This window comes from Ananas comosus, linkage group 1 (genome assembly GCF_001540865.1).
Source record: "Ananas comosus cultivar F153 linkage group 1, ASM154086v1, whole genome shotgun sequence".
In the NCBI taxonomy this organism is placed as follows: Eukaryota; Viridiplantae; Streptophyta; class Magnoliopsida; order Poales; family Bromeliaceae; genus Ananas; species Ananas comosus.
In genome coordinates this window covers 23,487,653-23,501,918 of record NC_033621.1, presented here as the reverse complement: position 1 = coordinate 23,501,918, position 14,266 = coordinate 23,487,653, and the positions used below count along the sequence as shown (strand labels likewise).

General features: G+C 37.0%; 2 protein-coding genes across 4 annotated transcripts; one reads left to right on the top strand and one right to left on the bottom strand.

Moving 5' to 3' along the window:
- LOC109710900 (E3 ubiquitin-protein ligase RGLG2-like) lies at positions 178–5,158 on the top strand. 3 transcript variants are annotated; one of them, XM_020233707.1, is made up of 11 exons: positions 180–807; positions 1,426–1,510; positions 1,580–1,720; positions 1,814–1,927; positions 2,077–2,174; positions 2,713–2,792; positions 3,067–3,172; positions 3,258–3,385; positions 3,789–3,975; positions 4,117–4,176; positions 4,777–5,158. In XM_020233707.1, exons 1-11 carry the CDS (start codon positions 538–540, stop codon positions 4,855–4,857), a joined length of 1,350 nt encoding a protein of 449 aa, XP_020089296.1. In that variant the 5' UTR covers positions 180–537; the 3' UTR covers positions 4,858–5,158. The 3 variants fall into 3 exon arrangements, with proteins under 3 accessions (XP_020089313.1, XP_020089296.1, XP_020089305.1); XM_020233716.1 differs by having other exon boundaries at positions 181–807; positions 4,120–4,176; XM_020233724.1 differs by lacking the exons at positions 3,789–3,975; positions 4,117–4,176; positions 4,777–5,158 and adding an exon at positions 3,618–3,771 and having other exon boundaries at positions 178–807.
- Positions 5,425–13,449, bottom strand: LOC109710919. The gene is made up of 7 exons (XM_020233735.1): positions 13,327–13,449; positions 8,764–9,112; positions 8,483–8,683; positions 7,791–7,877; positions 7,569–7,627; positions 6,205–6,355; positions 5,425–5,827 (listed from the first exon to the last, which is right to left on the bottom strand). The coding sequence occupies exons 2-7, from the start codon at positions 9,106–9,108 to the stop codon at positions 5,762–5,764; spliced, it is 909 nt and encodes a 302-aa protein (XP_020089324.1). The 5' UTR covers positions 9,109–9,112; positions 13,327–13,449; the 3' UTR covers positions 5,425–5,761.

Below are 14,266 nucleotides of genomic sequence, written 5' to 3'. Positions count from 1 at the left end.
TCTATTAAAATTACGTTCAAATCTATTAAAATTATTTATAAATAAAAAAGTTTTGCACGTTCATTCTCATTCTTTGTTTTTGTACGGTAAACAACTTTGTACAGTTTGTCTTATATTATTATTTATCAATAATATAATATACTATAAATTTGGGTTCATTTTTAATTCTCCAGCGTTTTCATTTACTGGTCAATGATTATAGCTACCTAATTATCCCTTGTTTCAAACAGCCAAGTTACGAAGTGAAGGGGTTAACCACCGCGACAAGCAAACACAGCGGGGAAATGCTTCAGATCGAGATCCGTAGAGACGTGTTGAAAACCTCGCTTTGAAGTTTGAATTGTAGTGCTCCGCCGCCGATTTCTTCGTCTCCAGTCCTCCATTTCTAGAAACCCTAGCTTTCTCCCGAGGATTTTCCAAACATTAAGTTGGTAGGAACCCTAACAAGTTTACGCTGAGAGTTTCGGATCGAATTGTCGATATTTGAGTTGAGGATTTTGAGAGATCGCGTACGAAGATTGAAACTGGTGAGGATTAATGGGAGGGAGTAGTTCGCGAGATTCGAGTGGCCGGAGATCGTTCCGGGACCGGAGCGGTTATCCCCCGGCGGTGCCCGGGTATTCGAGTTATCCGCCGCCGCAGTCGCCGCAGCCGCCGCCGCCGGAGCAGCACAGCTATGCTGCTCCTTATCCGGCCTACTCGTCGCAGCCCTCGGGTTATCCGCAGCCGCAGCATAGCAGCGCCGGCGTGCGGAGATTGGATCGGCGGTATTCGAGGATAAACGATGATTTTAATTCTGTCGAGCAGGTTCGATGTCCTTTCGCTTTCTTTCGCATTTCAGTTTCAGGCTTATACTTTGCATTAATTTAGATCAAGATTGAGAGAAGTGGACTATTTGTATGCTAAATTATACTCTAGTTTGAGAAGCGAGAGGGAAACAGAGTGAAATAGAGGTAATAATAGAGCATGTGGATCCATCATGATTCGATTTTGTTTGACTTGCATTTCGGTCTTAGTGAGTAGGGAACTCGTTTCTTTTTTTAGGTTTTCCTATGAATAGGTCCTGCCACAATTTGTATATGCTGAATGTGTTCAGATACCTACAGTTAGCCCTATCAGTGAGTAGTTAGATTGGGAGTTAGGAGATTTTTAAGTTGCGGCAATGTATTGATCGAACTCAAAAATTCGAAAAGGTTCCTCTGGTTTGGGGCCCTACTATAGTCTCTCTCGAAGAGGAAAATGAGAAAACAAGGAAATTAATGACTCAAATTAGCGCGTTACTGATATATTATGTTTGGTGGTTCTTTAAGTGTCATGCAATAGATTGTTATCAAGCTATCACGGCATGGGACACCTAGCGAATCATACAATTGTTTGTATTTTTTATTTCCGTTTATGTTGATTTTTTTTAATGTTTATTGCTAGGTTACGGATGCTCTTGCACATGCCGGCCTCGAGTCCTCAAATCTTATTGTTGGCATTGATTTTACAAAGAGCAATGAGTGGACGGGTTAGTGTTCGTACATGATAAGGTGTTGTTTGTTTCTTACATGCATTTCTAATGTGCTTTTGCAAACAGGCAAACATTCTTTTAGGGGGCGCAGTTTACATCACATTGGCGATACACCAAATCCTTATGAACAAGCTATATCTATTATTGGACGGACGTTGTCTAAATTTGATGAGGATAATCTGATCCCTTGCTTTGGATTTGGAGATGGTATTTCTTATTTTCTGAGAAATGTTTTTTGACAAAACGGTATTTGGATTCCTATTGTTTGCTAAAATTATATATAATTTTGTGTTTTGACAGCATCAACACATGATCGGGATGTCTTTAGTTTCTACCCGGACGAGAGACCCTGCAATGGGTTTTCAGAGGCTTTATCAAGATACAGAGAACTTGTCCCACATTTGCGGTTGGCTGGTACTTTTGGAAGTTTGATAGCAGCTTTTATTTTCTTCTTCTTCTTCTTCTTCTTCTTCTTCTTCTTCTTCTCTCTCTCTCTCTCTCTCTCTCTCTCTCTCTCTCTCGATCTCTCGAGAATGTTAATTTATGAATTCCTGTCCTACCAGGCCCAACATCATTTGCTCCTATTATTGAAATGGCTATGACTATTGTGGAACAGAGTGGTGCGCAGTACCATGTTCTTTTGATAATTGCTGATGGCCAGGTACATAATATGATAGCCATGTGGTGCTTTCACATTTGATATGCTTGTTGGTGGCTTTGAATGTGGGTGGATGTTGGCGTGCGCATGATTCGTGCGTCTGCACACATGCATGTTCACAAAAACACGTGCATGCGTATTTTTAAAAATTCATTGCTTATCGTCTACAAAAGTGGAACTTACACATACTGGAATTATTCGAGTTGTCTAAATGCAAAAAATATGAGGAGAACTTGCTGGTTATATGTTTCTGTCACCTTAAAAATTATTGATACATTGGCTGCTGGCATGGAACGGGATATTATTATTGTCTACTTTGGTGATAAATTGCTATCTTTTTTTATTTAATATATAAATGGATTCTTGTTGTTCTTGGACGGTCGTAGCATGTTGTTTATTTCACTTGAGTGAAGCTATTTTCTTGTTCACCCTGGTTTGTTGTGCGTAAAATGTACTTTGAAACTTAAAACATCTTTTTGTTGGGCTTTATTATTCCATTCTAAAAATTTGACTCGTTCAAATGTTTCCATGGCTGGTGCAGGTTACAAGGAGTGTGGACACTGAATATGGACAATTGAGCTCCCAAGAGCAAAACACTGTTGATGCTATTGTGAAAGCCAGGTAATTTAGTCAAATTTCTTGTTTCTTTTGTTAGCAACAAGCTGTTATCTGTATGAAAGCTTCTATTATCCCTTCATTTTAAACAAAACCAGGTGTTTATTTGCCTTTACCATGTAGCTTTGTAGTTGGCAGGCACTTTTTTTGGCATTCAAAAGTTAGAAGTGTTGTTAAATGTTTAACAAGCAATTACTACCATGTGGCAATTGCTGCTGACAAGCAGTTGCTGGAGATGAAGAAAATTATTTGTTCATGAGTACATTTTTCTTTGTTGCAGTCAGTTTCCTTTATCCATTGTGCTAGTTGGAGTTGGAGATGGTCCTTGGGACATGATGAAGGAATTTGATGATAATATTCCAGCTCGAGCCTTTGATAATTTCCAGGTATAATACGAGGCTTATTCTGAACTTAGCTGCTGAATTTCTTGATTTTTAGTTTTATCCAAATCTCATTTCCTTTCTTTTTTAGTTTGTGAATTTCACAGAGATAATGTCAAGAAACATCCCACAAACAAGAAAGGAGGCTGCATTTGCTCTCGGTGCTTTGATGGAAATACCTTCGCAATACAAAGCAACATTAGAATTGGGGATCTTAGGGTACGATTTAAGAATTGCTACTAGCTCCCTTTTGTCAGTAGATTACAGGTTGAAATGTATGAACAGTACCTGTTGCATCCTGACATTGCACGTTTCATTTAAACACTTTTAGTCTGTACTTTCTCATATATTGCCAGTCCTTCAAAATAAGCTTTTCAACCCTATCACAAGTTAATTGGAACAAGCAAGTTGGTTTATACAGGAAATATCTAGAATTTTCTTTGATGGTCAGGCATGAAGTTGCAGATCTAGGAAAGTTCAGGAACTCAAGTGTTTAAGGGTTCAAGGACTTTGTTGCATATCAGGATAGTGCAGGGACTGTCCATACATATTATAGATTATATACAGGTTTCTCTTCAATCTGGAAATTGTTCTCATCTTTCTTGTAAATTGTGTTGAGCAGTCGTACTGTTGCGAAGTCTCCAGAGAGAGTTCCTCTTCCCCCACCAACTGGAAGTTCTGGTGCTTACTCTTCTGGCACGAAGAGTTTTAAATCAAGCAGTTTCCAGCAGAGTACAACAACTTATCCTGGATATGATAGTACACCTAGTGCAGCTCCTTCCGTACCCAGTACATCATGGGATAGTCAGGTACATTGTCAAAATGGAATGATATCATCTTCTGAGTCTCGATGTTATTTGCTGGTTAATCAAAGTAATCTGCTTGTGTATTACTTATGTAGCTTTCAAGATTTACTGATATGAGATCTCTCTGACTTGTATTGTCATTAGCAGGTCTGCCCTATTTGCCTTGTCAACCCTAAGGACATGGCTTTCGGCTGTGGACATCAGGTGAGGACTTTTTGTTTGCGGTTAATTACAGATTTGGTCCCTGAAAGCTTAACATAGATTTCAGTTTCATCTGTTTTAACTGAATCATAAGTCCTTGGAATTTGACTTTATTTCAGTTCCGATCTCAAAGTTTTAGCTATCTATTTAGTCCGTAATTTTACTACACTTCGATATTGACTTAAAAATTTAAATGTTGACAAGGCTACATTTAAGAATGTGGATGTGGCACCTTTTCTAACCTTAGAACTATAGGAAGGACTTAAATTTATTGCATGGAACAACTCTGCCATTGTTGTACAGAATAATTTCCCCGACTTAAAAGTTACTATTGAAACTGAGGACTAAACTGAATATCCTGCTCAAATTTTAAGGACTATAATTGTAATTGGCTCCCTTTATTCGTCTCTGTTTGATCCTCTCCTGCTTCCAAATATCTTCATTTTTTTTTTAAAATCTTTAGTAGCATCTGAAGTGTTTTCAGAAAGCCAAGTTTCTTATGCTTATGCATGAGCTTCATTAATTTGCTTTGAAAGTTTGCCCAGCCTTTTTTCAAGACCATGCTGCTAGCTTATTTATTTGGATCGAAATTCTTCCTTGCAGACCTGCTGCGACTGTGGGTACAGCCTCCAGTCATGCCCAATCTGTCGTAGTGAGATCCATACGAGGATAAAGCTGTACTGATGCTATAATACAAGGTCATACTCTCACGATGAATATCGAGGATACGTTGGTGTTGCTGGGAGTTATCCAGAGTCCATTTTGTAGAGGTTTAACAGCGGAGTGAATTGTTTATTTTGTTCCGTATGTTTCAAGTGTGGTGTCCAAGGATTGTACTTACTGTACATATGCCTTCTTCTTTGTCGGCAGCTCGGCATATCTTTCTGCACTTTCATGGCTAACATTAGGCCTAGAAATTTCATCTTGTTTGCTCATTTATAATTTAATTCTTTAGTGATGGCTTTGTCTTAATTCTTAAACTTGAGTTTCGTTGTTTCATTTCTTGGTACTGCAATTCATTTGTTAGGTTTGGGTGGGTTTTGTAGTACTGGTTCGATTATACTTGTGAAGGAGACCCTGTTAATAGTCAGGGAAGCATTTTCTGCTTGTATGAGACAAGAAATTAAGGGTGTTTTCTGTGCACAACTGCTATGATCTTTCTTATGTCATAAAATTCAATTTTCAGTTTATATCAACATCTTACTGCTTACATATTAGAGATGCAGCAGCCGGCAATTATGCAACATTTCGGAAATCTAAGATCGCTTCCATATGATCAGAAATATTTACTGAAAATGCGAGTCAATATATTGGATAACTACACATAATATAGGCTTCTCAATAGTACGATGAGCAACAAACATATCCGGTTTGCATCAGCTATAACTAACACAATTTAATGCTCTCAAAAACAGAAAAAATTATATTGTTAACTATTGATTATAGTTGTAACTGATGCGGTAAGTCCTCCATCTTAGTCATTTTCCTTTTATGCCATGTCACAATTTCGGTTGCTGTACAAGCTGCGAACTTCAATGGTTATCAGAGGTAAAATGGTAGAGTCAAATGTTCTACCAAACGTATGACTTCACAGCTTATTCGCTTTCAGTGCAGTTTCCACATAGTAGTATAGCCTCCAGAGAGTCACATTATCCTGAGAGAGAGCCACAAGAAAAAAGAACTTAATTCGATAACTTAGCGGTCAGTGCTGTTTTTCATCTCTAAACATGTGATAATGTGTGCCGGAGGGTGGTGAATTGCTTTGCAGTTTATACATCTACGGGGTACATTAAGCGACAAAAGAAGATACTTTTTCTTTTCCTTTTTTTCCCCCTCCTCTGCTTTTATAAAGAGGATGCAAAATCCAGACAAGGCACATTGTAAGTTTAACCAACAATGACATGAATAGAGAAATTCACCCACCAACACATTAAATAACAAAGAATTTTTATAATTAAATGAAAAAATAGCAATGATACCTAACAAGGCCTAATTCTTGGCACAAAAAGTGGGCAGCACTGAAGATCTTACCTGCTCTTCCAAATTAATGAACAAGCTATCAGAATGTTGTCTCACGGAAGAATTTCTAATTTGGTAGATCTCCACAACACGATCAAGAGCCTTTGGGGGAAGCTTCTGTATTCGCCTGCCAAGCTGTTGCTTCTCAGCATTAGTCATTGGTCTGCAAGAAACATAAAACACCAAATACGCACAGGAAGTTATCAAACACAGATGGCCTACGCTCGGATGCAATTACCAGTATTTTTAAACACAAACATGCAGGAAAAATACTTTTTTCTGCAATGAATAGCTTCATCGAGTCATAGCTGATGTCATTATGTTCATGCATGTGCGCAACTGCCCACCTGGAATGTGCACACACGCATGTGCGGACACACGCAATACAAGAGAACACACATGCACGCACGTGTGCACAGACATGCACTCACGCATGCTTGCATGTGCACAGACATGCACTCACGCATGCTTGCATGTGCAAAGACAGAGGCACACAAGCAGTAACAAGACAAAGAACTTGGTTTGGTGATGGAGTCAGGAGGAGCTTCTACCCACGCAAAGACCCTTGGCACCTTCAGGCCATAGCAAACAACAAAATCCGTGCTCATGGAGCCATGGAGGATGTACAATAGAGAACAAATTAAACAAGCCAAGGCAAAGAAATTCTGTCACTTATTGTCATCCACAGTGTGCAGGAGGATACCTCATATTGCTATCCTTCTCGCACATTTATCATGACACAGATCATTGCTCATGCAGGATTGATTGCCTTCATTCTCATTTTCTATCTTTATTTTCTATTTTCCATTCTCTCTCAAGTGGGATCTAGGGACGAAAAGGCAGCAAATTATGAACAAAAATGGTTCGTAAACCTGCTCCCAGTACATGCTGCAGGTGTTACTTGCCGTCCTATAAGACAGACCCACAGCTATGTTCTAATTTCGTTAAACCTCACCCAATGGGTGCACCTGTATGTGCCTCCCCCTCTTTTTTCACTGACTATATATACTGTTAGTATGGTGTGAGAAATCCCAGGTGTGGAAATTAATAATGATTAATGACCAATCTGTAATTTTCCAGGTCTTGGCCATAAAAACTTTGGCATGATTAATCAGCTTACTAATTTGTTAGCGCAAGAGACAACTTAGCGATCTAATCATAATTCTCAGAAGTTCCTACTCAAATGTCTACACGACAGATCCCAGAAAGATAATTAGCATAATAGTCGATGTGAAAGTACTTGGTTGAATAATGTTATGTCAAAACTTAGAAATCAAACATGAGTAAACATGACAGCCCAAAATTCTGAATGTGAAATTACCGAAAATCTGAAAGCAGTATCATTTTCAAATATGTTAAAGTAGCAGATGCTAGACCTGCATTGAGACACCACTTCATTCAGGAGTTCGTCAAGATCCTGCTCCATCTTGCAAATCTGAAAAAAAGAAGGTTCCCACTCCAAATTTCATCCTTTAAACACCATATATGCTAGAAATACTGAAGAGGCGAGTAGGAAAATTATGTGCTACTAGAATATGGATGTAATAGAAATTACATGGCACTTCATCAAGGCCAATATAGCTTTTCAATCAAAGTACCTTGGTTAATAATTCAGAGGAGTCCTTTTTCACAGCTTCCTCACATATTTCACCATTTCCTTGTTTAGCCTGGATATCTCTACACACCTAATATAAGTTAAGCACGTAAAATTGTTACTACTGATTCGGATATCAAATAAGAGAGCATTATTTTGTACAGGCAGACAGAACAAAAGTCAAAACATCAATCAAGAGAGTTTTTGGTTGAATTGGCTTGACTTAGGAATCAAAATTGCACATCAATCAAAATTGACCAAATAGAGAGGAAGAGAAGGAAAGAGAAGAGAGGACAAATATAGCATATGTATAATTAATTTGCATTTGCAGAAATGTGCACACATGAATAATACAATTTATGTGTTGCACGTGCATAGAGAGAGAGAGAGAGAGAGAGAGAGAGAGAGAGAGAGAGCTTTAACAATTCCACTATAGAATTTTAGATAGTCCCCCAGCCACAAGACTTTTGTATGTGATGTCTTGTCCTCAAGATTCCAACCGCAACAGTGGTTGCAAGCTCAGTGATCTTATCATTGAACCATACAATGGCATATAGAGAGGAAAAAAAAAAAAAAATCTACTTCCAGAACATATTTTAGTAGAGATACAGCTATAAGCAAGAATATCCTACAACCAAAGGAACTAGAAAAGATAACAAAAGAAATAAAGAATACGCCTTTGAAGGAGGGTTTTACCTGTCGGACAATTTCAGAACTTGTAAAATCAGCAAAGCCATCAGAAGTATTTACATTGGGAGAAGAAGACGCTTTTCTCTTTTTACTGCAAAGCGTGCCGCCAGTCAAATTGTCATCTGTTGCATTTGCATAGCACGATGACTGCTCCTTTTCTCTTCTATCTGATTCAATCTGGCAAGCTGCTACAATATGACTGAGCATCTGCATGTTAATAGTGTATCAATTCAGCAGATTAATCTACACAAAATCAAGCCAAATGAGAAGAGATCTCACCACCTTACCTCATCAGCTTCGTGATTAAGACAAACAGCAGTCTCATGGAGAATTGCCTTCAACCTTTCCTTTTTGTAGTCTGAAAGACCTCCGCCGATTCCTTCAGCGAAAAATGAAACCAAACCACAGTAGCTTTTGTCATTTCCACCTACGCCTTGTTTATGAATGCCTTGGACTCCTTCGGAGAATCCATCAGATGGTTCATCCGGTCCAGGTACAGGAAAAGTTAAGTCCTCCTTACTGGAAAATAGCTCAAGAAGCAGATGCTTGTAGTAACCAAAATAATCGGGTCCAAACTCATTTTGCTTCTTTGAAGAATCCGTAGACATTTTCAAGGACAATTGATACAGCATACACCTGTTCACCACAAGTTAGTTGAATACTTTCTCAGAAAATAAAAGCAAAAAACTTGACAAAATAACGAAGAAAAATGAAACAAAAACATAAAAAATGAAAATAAGACTAGGTTAATCTTACATATTATATACTAAATTATGACAGACTCTCAACTGAATATAGATTTCTACATTTTTCAACCTCATCTAGAAACCAATTCTACCCTGAGCATGTCAAGTGTCTTGCATGGAGGCAACTTCAACAGCTCAAACACAAAGAGCCACTCAAGAAATACGTTACGGAGTACACTAAGCTCTTAGAAATATGCGACTTACAATGATACAGATTGTTATGACAAAAGCGGAAAAAATCTAGTTCATCGAGTGCGAAAATACCAAAGAGAATCGAAAAAAGGAGAAGAAAAACAAAGTGCACACATATTTACATGGTTCAGCCACTGGCTTATATTTTCGGGTGAAGACGGACCGAAAACTTTCATTATAATCAAATTGGAGTACAAAATATGCCTCTCATAAAACTTGTCACAAGATATATCCCATACTTCCTCTCATCTGCCATATTAAATTAATAGAATAAAAAGTATACTTATAATAGTGGCTAAATTATAATACAATAAGGAATACAATCAAGGATTTAAGTGTCGTGGCACGGGGTTGTGCTGGAAACTTGCCGGCACAAGATGGAACAGTGCGTGCCGAGCCGTGCCGATGGGTGCCGGTCAAAAAATTTCTTATGTGCCGACACATAATAGCATGAAATATTTATTTTCTTTAGCAACAAAATATTTTAATTATTTATTATGTCTTTTTATCCAAGAATTTAAGTGCCGTGGCACGGGGTTGTGCCGGAAACTTGCCGGGACGGTACGGCACGGTGCATGCCGAGCCGTGCCGATGCGTGCCGGTCAAAAAAATTCTTGTGTGCTAAAACATAATAGCATGAAATATTTATTTTCTTTAACAACAAAATATTCTAACTATTTATTATGTCTTTTTATCACATCTTCTGAACTTTATTGAGAAAATTACTTACTAATTTAAAGAATAGAGGGTTTTGAGCTGTGTCATCGACACGAGGCCTGTATCATTGAGGTATCTTGTTTGCACGGTACGGCACAGTGGATATGGCCCGTGCCGACGGGCACTTAAAACCTTGTTTTTATCACATCTTTTAAACTTTATTGAGAAAATTACTTACTAATTTAAAAAATAGAGGGTTTTGAGCTGTGCGATCGACACGGTCCGTATCGTGCCAGTATCTTGTTGGCACGGTACGGCACGGTAGATACGGCCCGTGCCGACAGGCACTTAAAACCTTGAATACAATCCAATAAAATTAGAAATAATCTCAATAAGATTAGATATACATCTACGGGGAAGACAGAGCAAAAACTTTCATTATAATCAAAGTGGTGTACAAAATATTCCTTTCTCACAAAACCTTAATCCGAAAAATGCACTCATACTGTTTCTCATTTGCTACACTAAATCAATGTAACAAAAAGTATATTTATAACATTGGCTTGGCTAAATTTTAATATAATTAGAAATACAAATCCACTAAGACTAGAAATAATCTCAGTAGAATTAGGCTTAATGTAAACTTAACTTAATGGGATAACTAAACCAAGATAGGATTAGAAAAACCTTATGATTCCAAAATTCAACACATATCTAACACAAGCTGATACTGGCGATCACCAACATGGCCAAAAAGGATCGGCTACTCTTTTTCTTGAATGAGCTCCAACAAAGGAAAAACAAGGAACTAGAAGGGTGGAACGTGAAGGACTTGAGTTCTGCCATAGTCTTAGTAGAGAAGTTGACCAAGTCTAAGCGGATGAAGAGCGATTATGGCAAACCACCGAAGACAGGCAAGGCCAAAGGTGGTGGCGAGCACCTTAATATAGGGGATGCAAGGGGGCATGAGAAGAGTCCAGGCTTGTCGCGCAAAAAAGCTGATGTACTATGTGTACAACGAGAACCATTAAGCACGGGACTGCCTGAATAAAAAAAAAAAAATCTTGTTGCGGTCCAAACCGAGGACGATGAGGATGAAGCCAAATAGCCAAGGATGCGCATGCTATAGTTCGTCAGCACGATTTGTGGGGAGACAGACGGTGGCATGATTCATGGGGAGACAGGCAGTGGCATACTCTGTGGGAACGAGCTGATGTACTAAAGGCGACCCTCGATGGGAAAGCCGTGCAGACGATAATCGCCACCAGTACAATTCACAAGTGCGTCACGAAGTCAGTGGCCAAGCAGCTAGGTCTTTGGCTCAAAAAAAATATAAGTTGCATTGAAGGTGTCAACTCCAAGGCACGATCTATCACAGTAATTGTAAAAAGCGTGGAAGATGCCATCAGCCTCATGAAAAGGCATAGATGACCTCACAATGGAGCCGCCTGATGAATTCATAGAAATCCTTGGAATAGACTTCTTGTCATCAGCATAAGCAGTACCAATGTCGTATTTGTGAGTGCTCAGCTAAATAGATAAGCAACACTATGCATGGTTCCAATGTGCAGGAGAGCCGACGAAGGACTAGACCCCTTGCAATTTTGCAAGGAAGTGAAGGATTCAAGGGTTGCCTACCTCGTTGCGTTTCAGAAGGTAATAGAGATCCTCGAGGAGGATCCGATGGACGAGTGTGAGGCTATCAAGCCTCATGAGTTGCAAAATGCCGAACCAAGAGAAATATCGCACCTTCGAGCATCAGCCAGAGAAATAGCACACTATTTTGAGCCTGAAGGAGAAGCACCTGCTAGAAAGCAGTAGCAAAATGCGAGAATAAAACGAAAAAAAGCCATGGCGATAGGAATCGAACCCATGTTACTAGCTCTAATAGAAAAGGCATATGTACAAATCAAACCGTGCCACTTGTGGAATTATAAGCGTTAACCAATTATTCCAAAAACACGTGCTGATAGAAATGATACACTTATCGCACTAAAAAGCTCAACCACAACATTCACGAGTTTCGACCTGACTTAATCCATCTGAACGCTAAGTCTTTTATTGAGGCTCTTGTTTCGAGATCTATTGTGGACCACACTAGACTCATCCAATTCAACTTATTAGTCTCTTAAACTTATTGTCACGCGGCAAAAAATTAAATATATTTTAACCAATAATAAATAAATAATATTCACAAGTTGTTGTCTATTGCTTAGACGGATGTTAAAATACAATAAATACAAAAATACTAAACAAGACTTCAAAAATCTAATTACAAAAACTAAAAGAATAAAGACCAAGTAAAAATTTAGGCAAAAAGTTGTGGTGCAATATTCTAATAAAAAAAATTATTCAAAGACTAGGAAAACTTAAGTGCTTCAGAAAGTACGGAAACTTTATGCTTTTAATTTCTTGTCAATAAGGATAATGATCGATACTATTAAACATAATATGCATTTTAATGTCATATCTAGTGATTTAGATTTTTCAAAATCAATAATTTTAATTGTAAACACAATCGTCTATAAATTTAATGGCGTAAAACAATCCAAATTAATTAAATTTTTATTATTATTTTTTTATTATTTAACCCATGATTTGGTATTTAAGAGTTATATGATTTATTTTTATGAAAATTATTTTTTTTCACTTTTGTCATTCATTTTGATATCAATTAATTATAAAATAAATAATGCCAAAAAATTATAAAATTTAAAATTTCATGATTTTAAACACTTTACATCAAGTCAAACACCGATTTAAATAAAATATTATTGAAAATAAAGAAAAAGAGCAAAGAGCTCTTGTGTTTCTAAAAATACTTCAACTCAAGGCGAAAATAATATCATCTAAATAAAGAAGCCAAAGAAAAAGTACACAAATGCTTTATTTGAATGAGAAATATAAGAAAGAAAAGGAAAAAAACTCTATGGAAAAATTATTTAGATAAAAAATTACTAATCAAAAAATGAAGGAGAGAAAATATCTCTTGAAAATTGATACATGTTTCATTTTCCGCTTATTTTTCTCATCTTTTCAAATCTCTCTATCCAAATAAAACTATATATATATATATATATATATATATATGATCTCAAAATTTAAAACATGAAATTTTATATAAGCAAAAAGTTACCTAAAATATCCAAAAAAAAATCCAAATATTACCCAAAAAAATTTCAAAAGAAAACTCAAGTGCATAAAACAAAATGATCAAAAATTTTTTTTTTTTAAAAAAAGAAAAAATCACCCTACCTTGCACCAAGGAATTGTTTAGTTAACAAGTCCAAACATAGGGGAGCTTTCCCTCATCAACACCCTCCAATTTGCAAACCCTAATATTCCTCTCCAAGTGAGCGACACAATGAGATATGAGGGTTTGGTAGGGTATTTATAGCCAGATCTGCTAAATTTAATTTAATCCAAAATATCCCTCATATTAACGGAAATACCCTACCCTGCACACGTCATCGATCCGACGGCTGAGAAAGAGAGCCCGTCCTGTTCCCGTCCCGTCCGACGAGACAGATGCGTCGCCAGTCCCAGCCCTCGAGATTTGCGACGCCGAACAAAACAGCTGGCGCCAATTTTGAGCGTATGATTTTTCTATCTTTTTTTTTTTTTTCCTTGTAAAAATATTTTTATATTTTTTTTGTTATTCTAAAATATTGTAGTTATTGTCCATAAAATTAACTTAGGTTAAAAATTAAATATTTGCTAGAGTTAAAAAGATTAAAATATTTTTTTATTCTTAAATTAAGAATAAATAAAAATTATTGTTGAAGGTAGAAAATTATATATTTAAAAAGACTAAAAATTAAAATACTTTTGTATCCCTAACTTAAGAACAAAAAAAAAAAAAACCAGTGACGATGGAAGGGCATATTTAAAATAGTAAAATAGCAATTTTATACAGATAACAATTATTGCTAACAATTCATTAATAGAATTTACTCTAAAAATATATTTGAGAAGGTTGGATTTTAAAAATAAATTAAAAAATTGAAACCTTTTCAGAAATATATAAGCAATTGTCCCAAAATGATAACGTATCGAGCATGAACTGCAATATGTCACTTTTAGGACAAAAATTTTATGGGCACCGTGCCCAAACAGATTGTTTGGGTACGGTGCCTATAAAATTTTTGTCCTCACTTTTAGGCCTTGATATGCAACAATAGAAATGTAGAGTCCT

Bases quoted from the DNA above. Each gene is read 5' to 3' on its own strand.
- LOC109710919 (XM_020233735.1), bottom strand. From the start codon at position 9,108: ATGCTGTATCAATTGTCCTTGAAAATGTCTACGGATTCTTCAAAGAAG. The intron at 8,684-8,763 runs GTAAGGTGGTGA...ATTAACATGCAG, and splicing joins TTAATCACGAAGCTGATGAG to ATGCTCAGTCATATTGTAGC. The intron at 7,878-8,482 runs GTAAAACCCTCC...AACTTATATTAG, and splicing joins GTTCTGAAATTGTCCGACAG to GTGTGTAGAGATATCCAGGC.
- LOC109710900 (XM_020233707.1), top strand. From the start codon at position 538: ATGGGAGGGAGTAGTTCGCGAGATTCGAGTGGCCGGAGATCGTTCCGG. The intron at 2,793-3,066 runs GTAATTTAGTCA...TCTTTGTTGCAG, and splicing joins GATGCTATTGTGAAAGCCAG to TCAGTTTCCTTTATCCATTG. The intron at 4,177-4,776 runs GTGAGGACTTTT...TCTTCCTTGCAG, and splicing joins CTTTCGGCTGTGGACATCAG to ACCTGCTGCGACTGTGGGTA.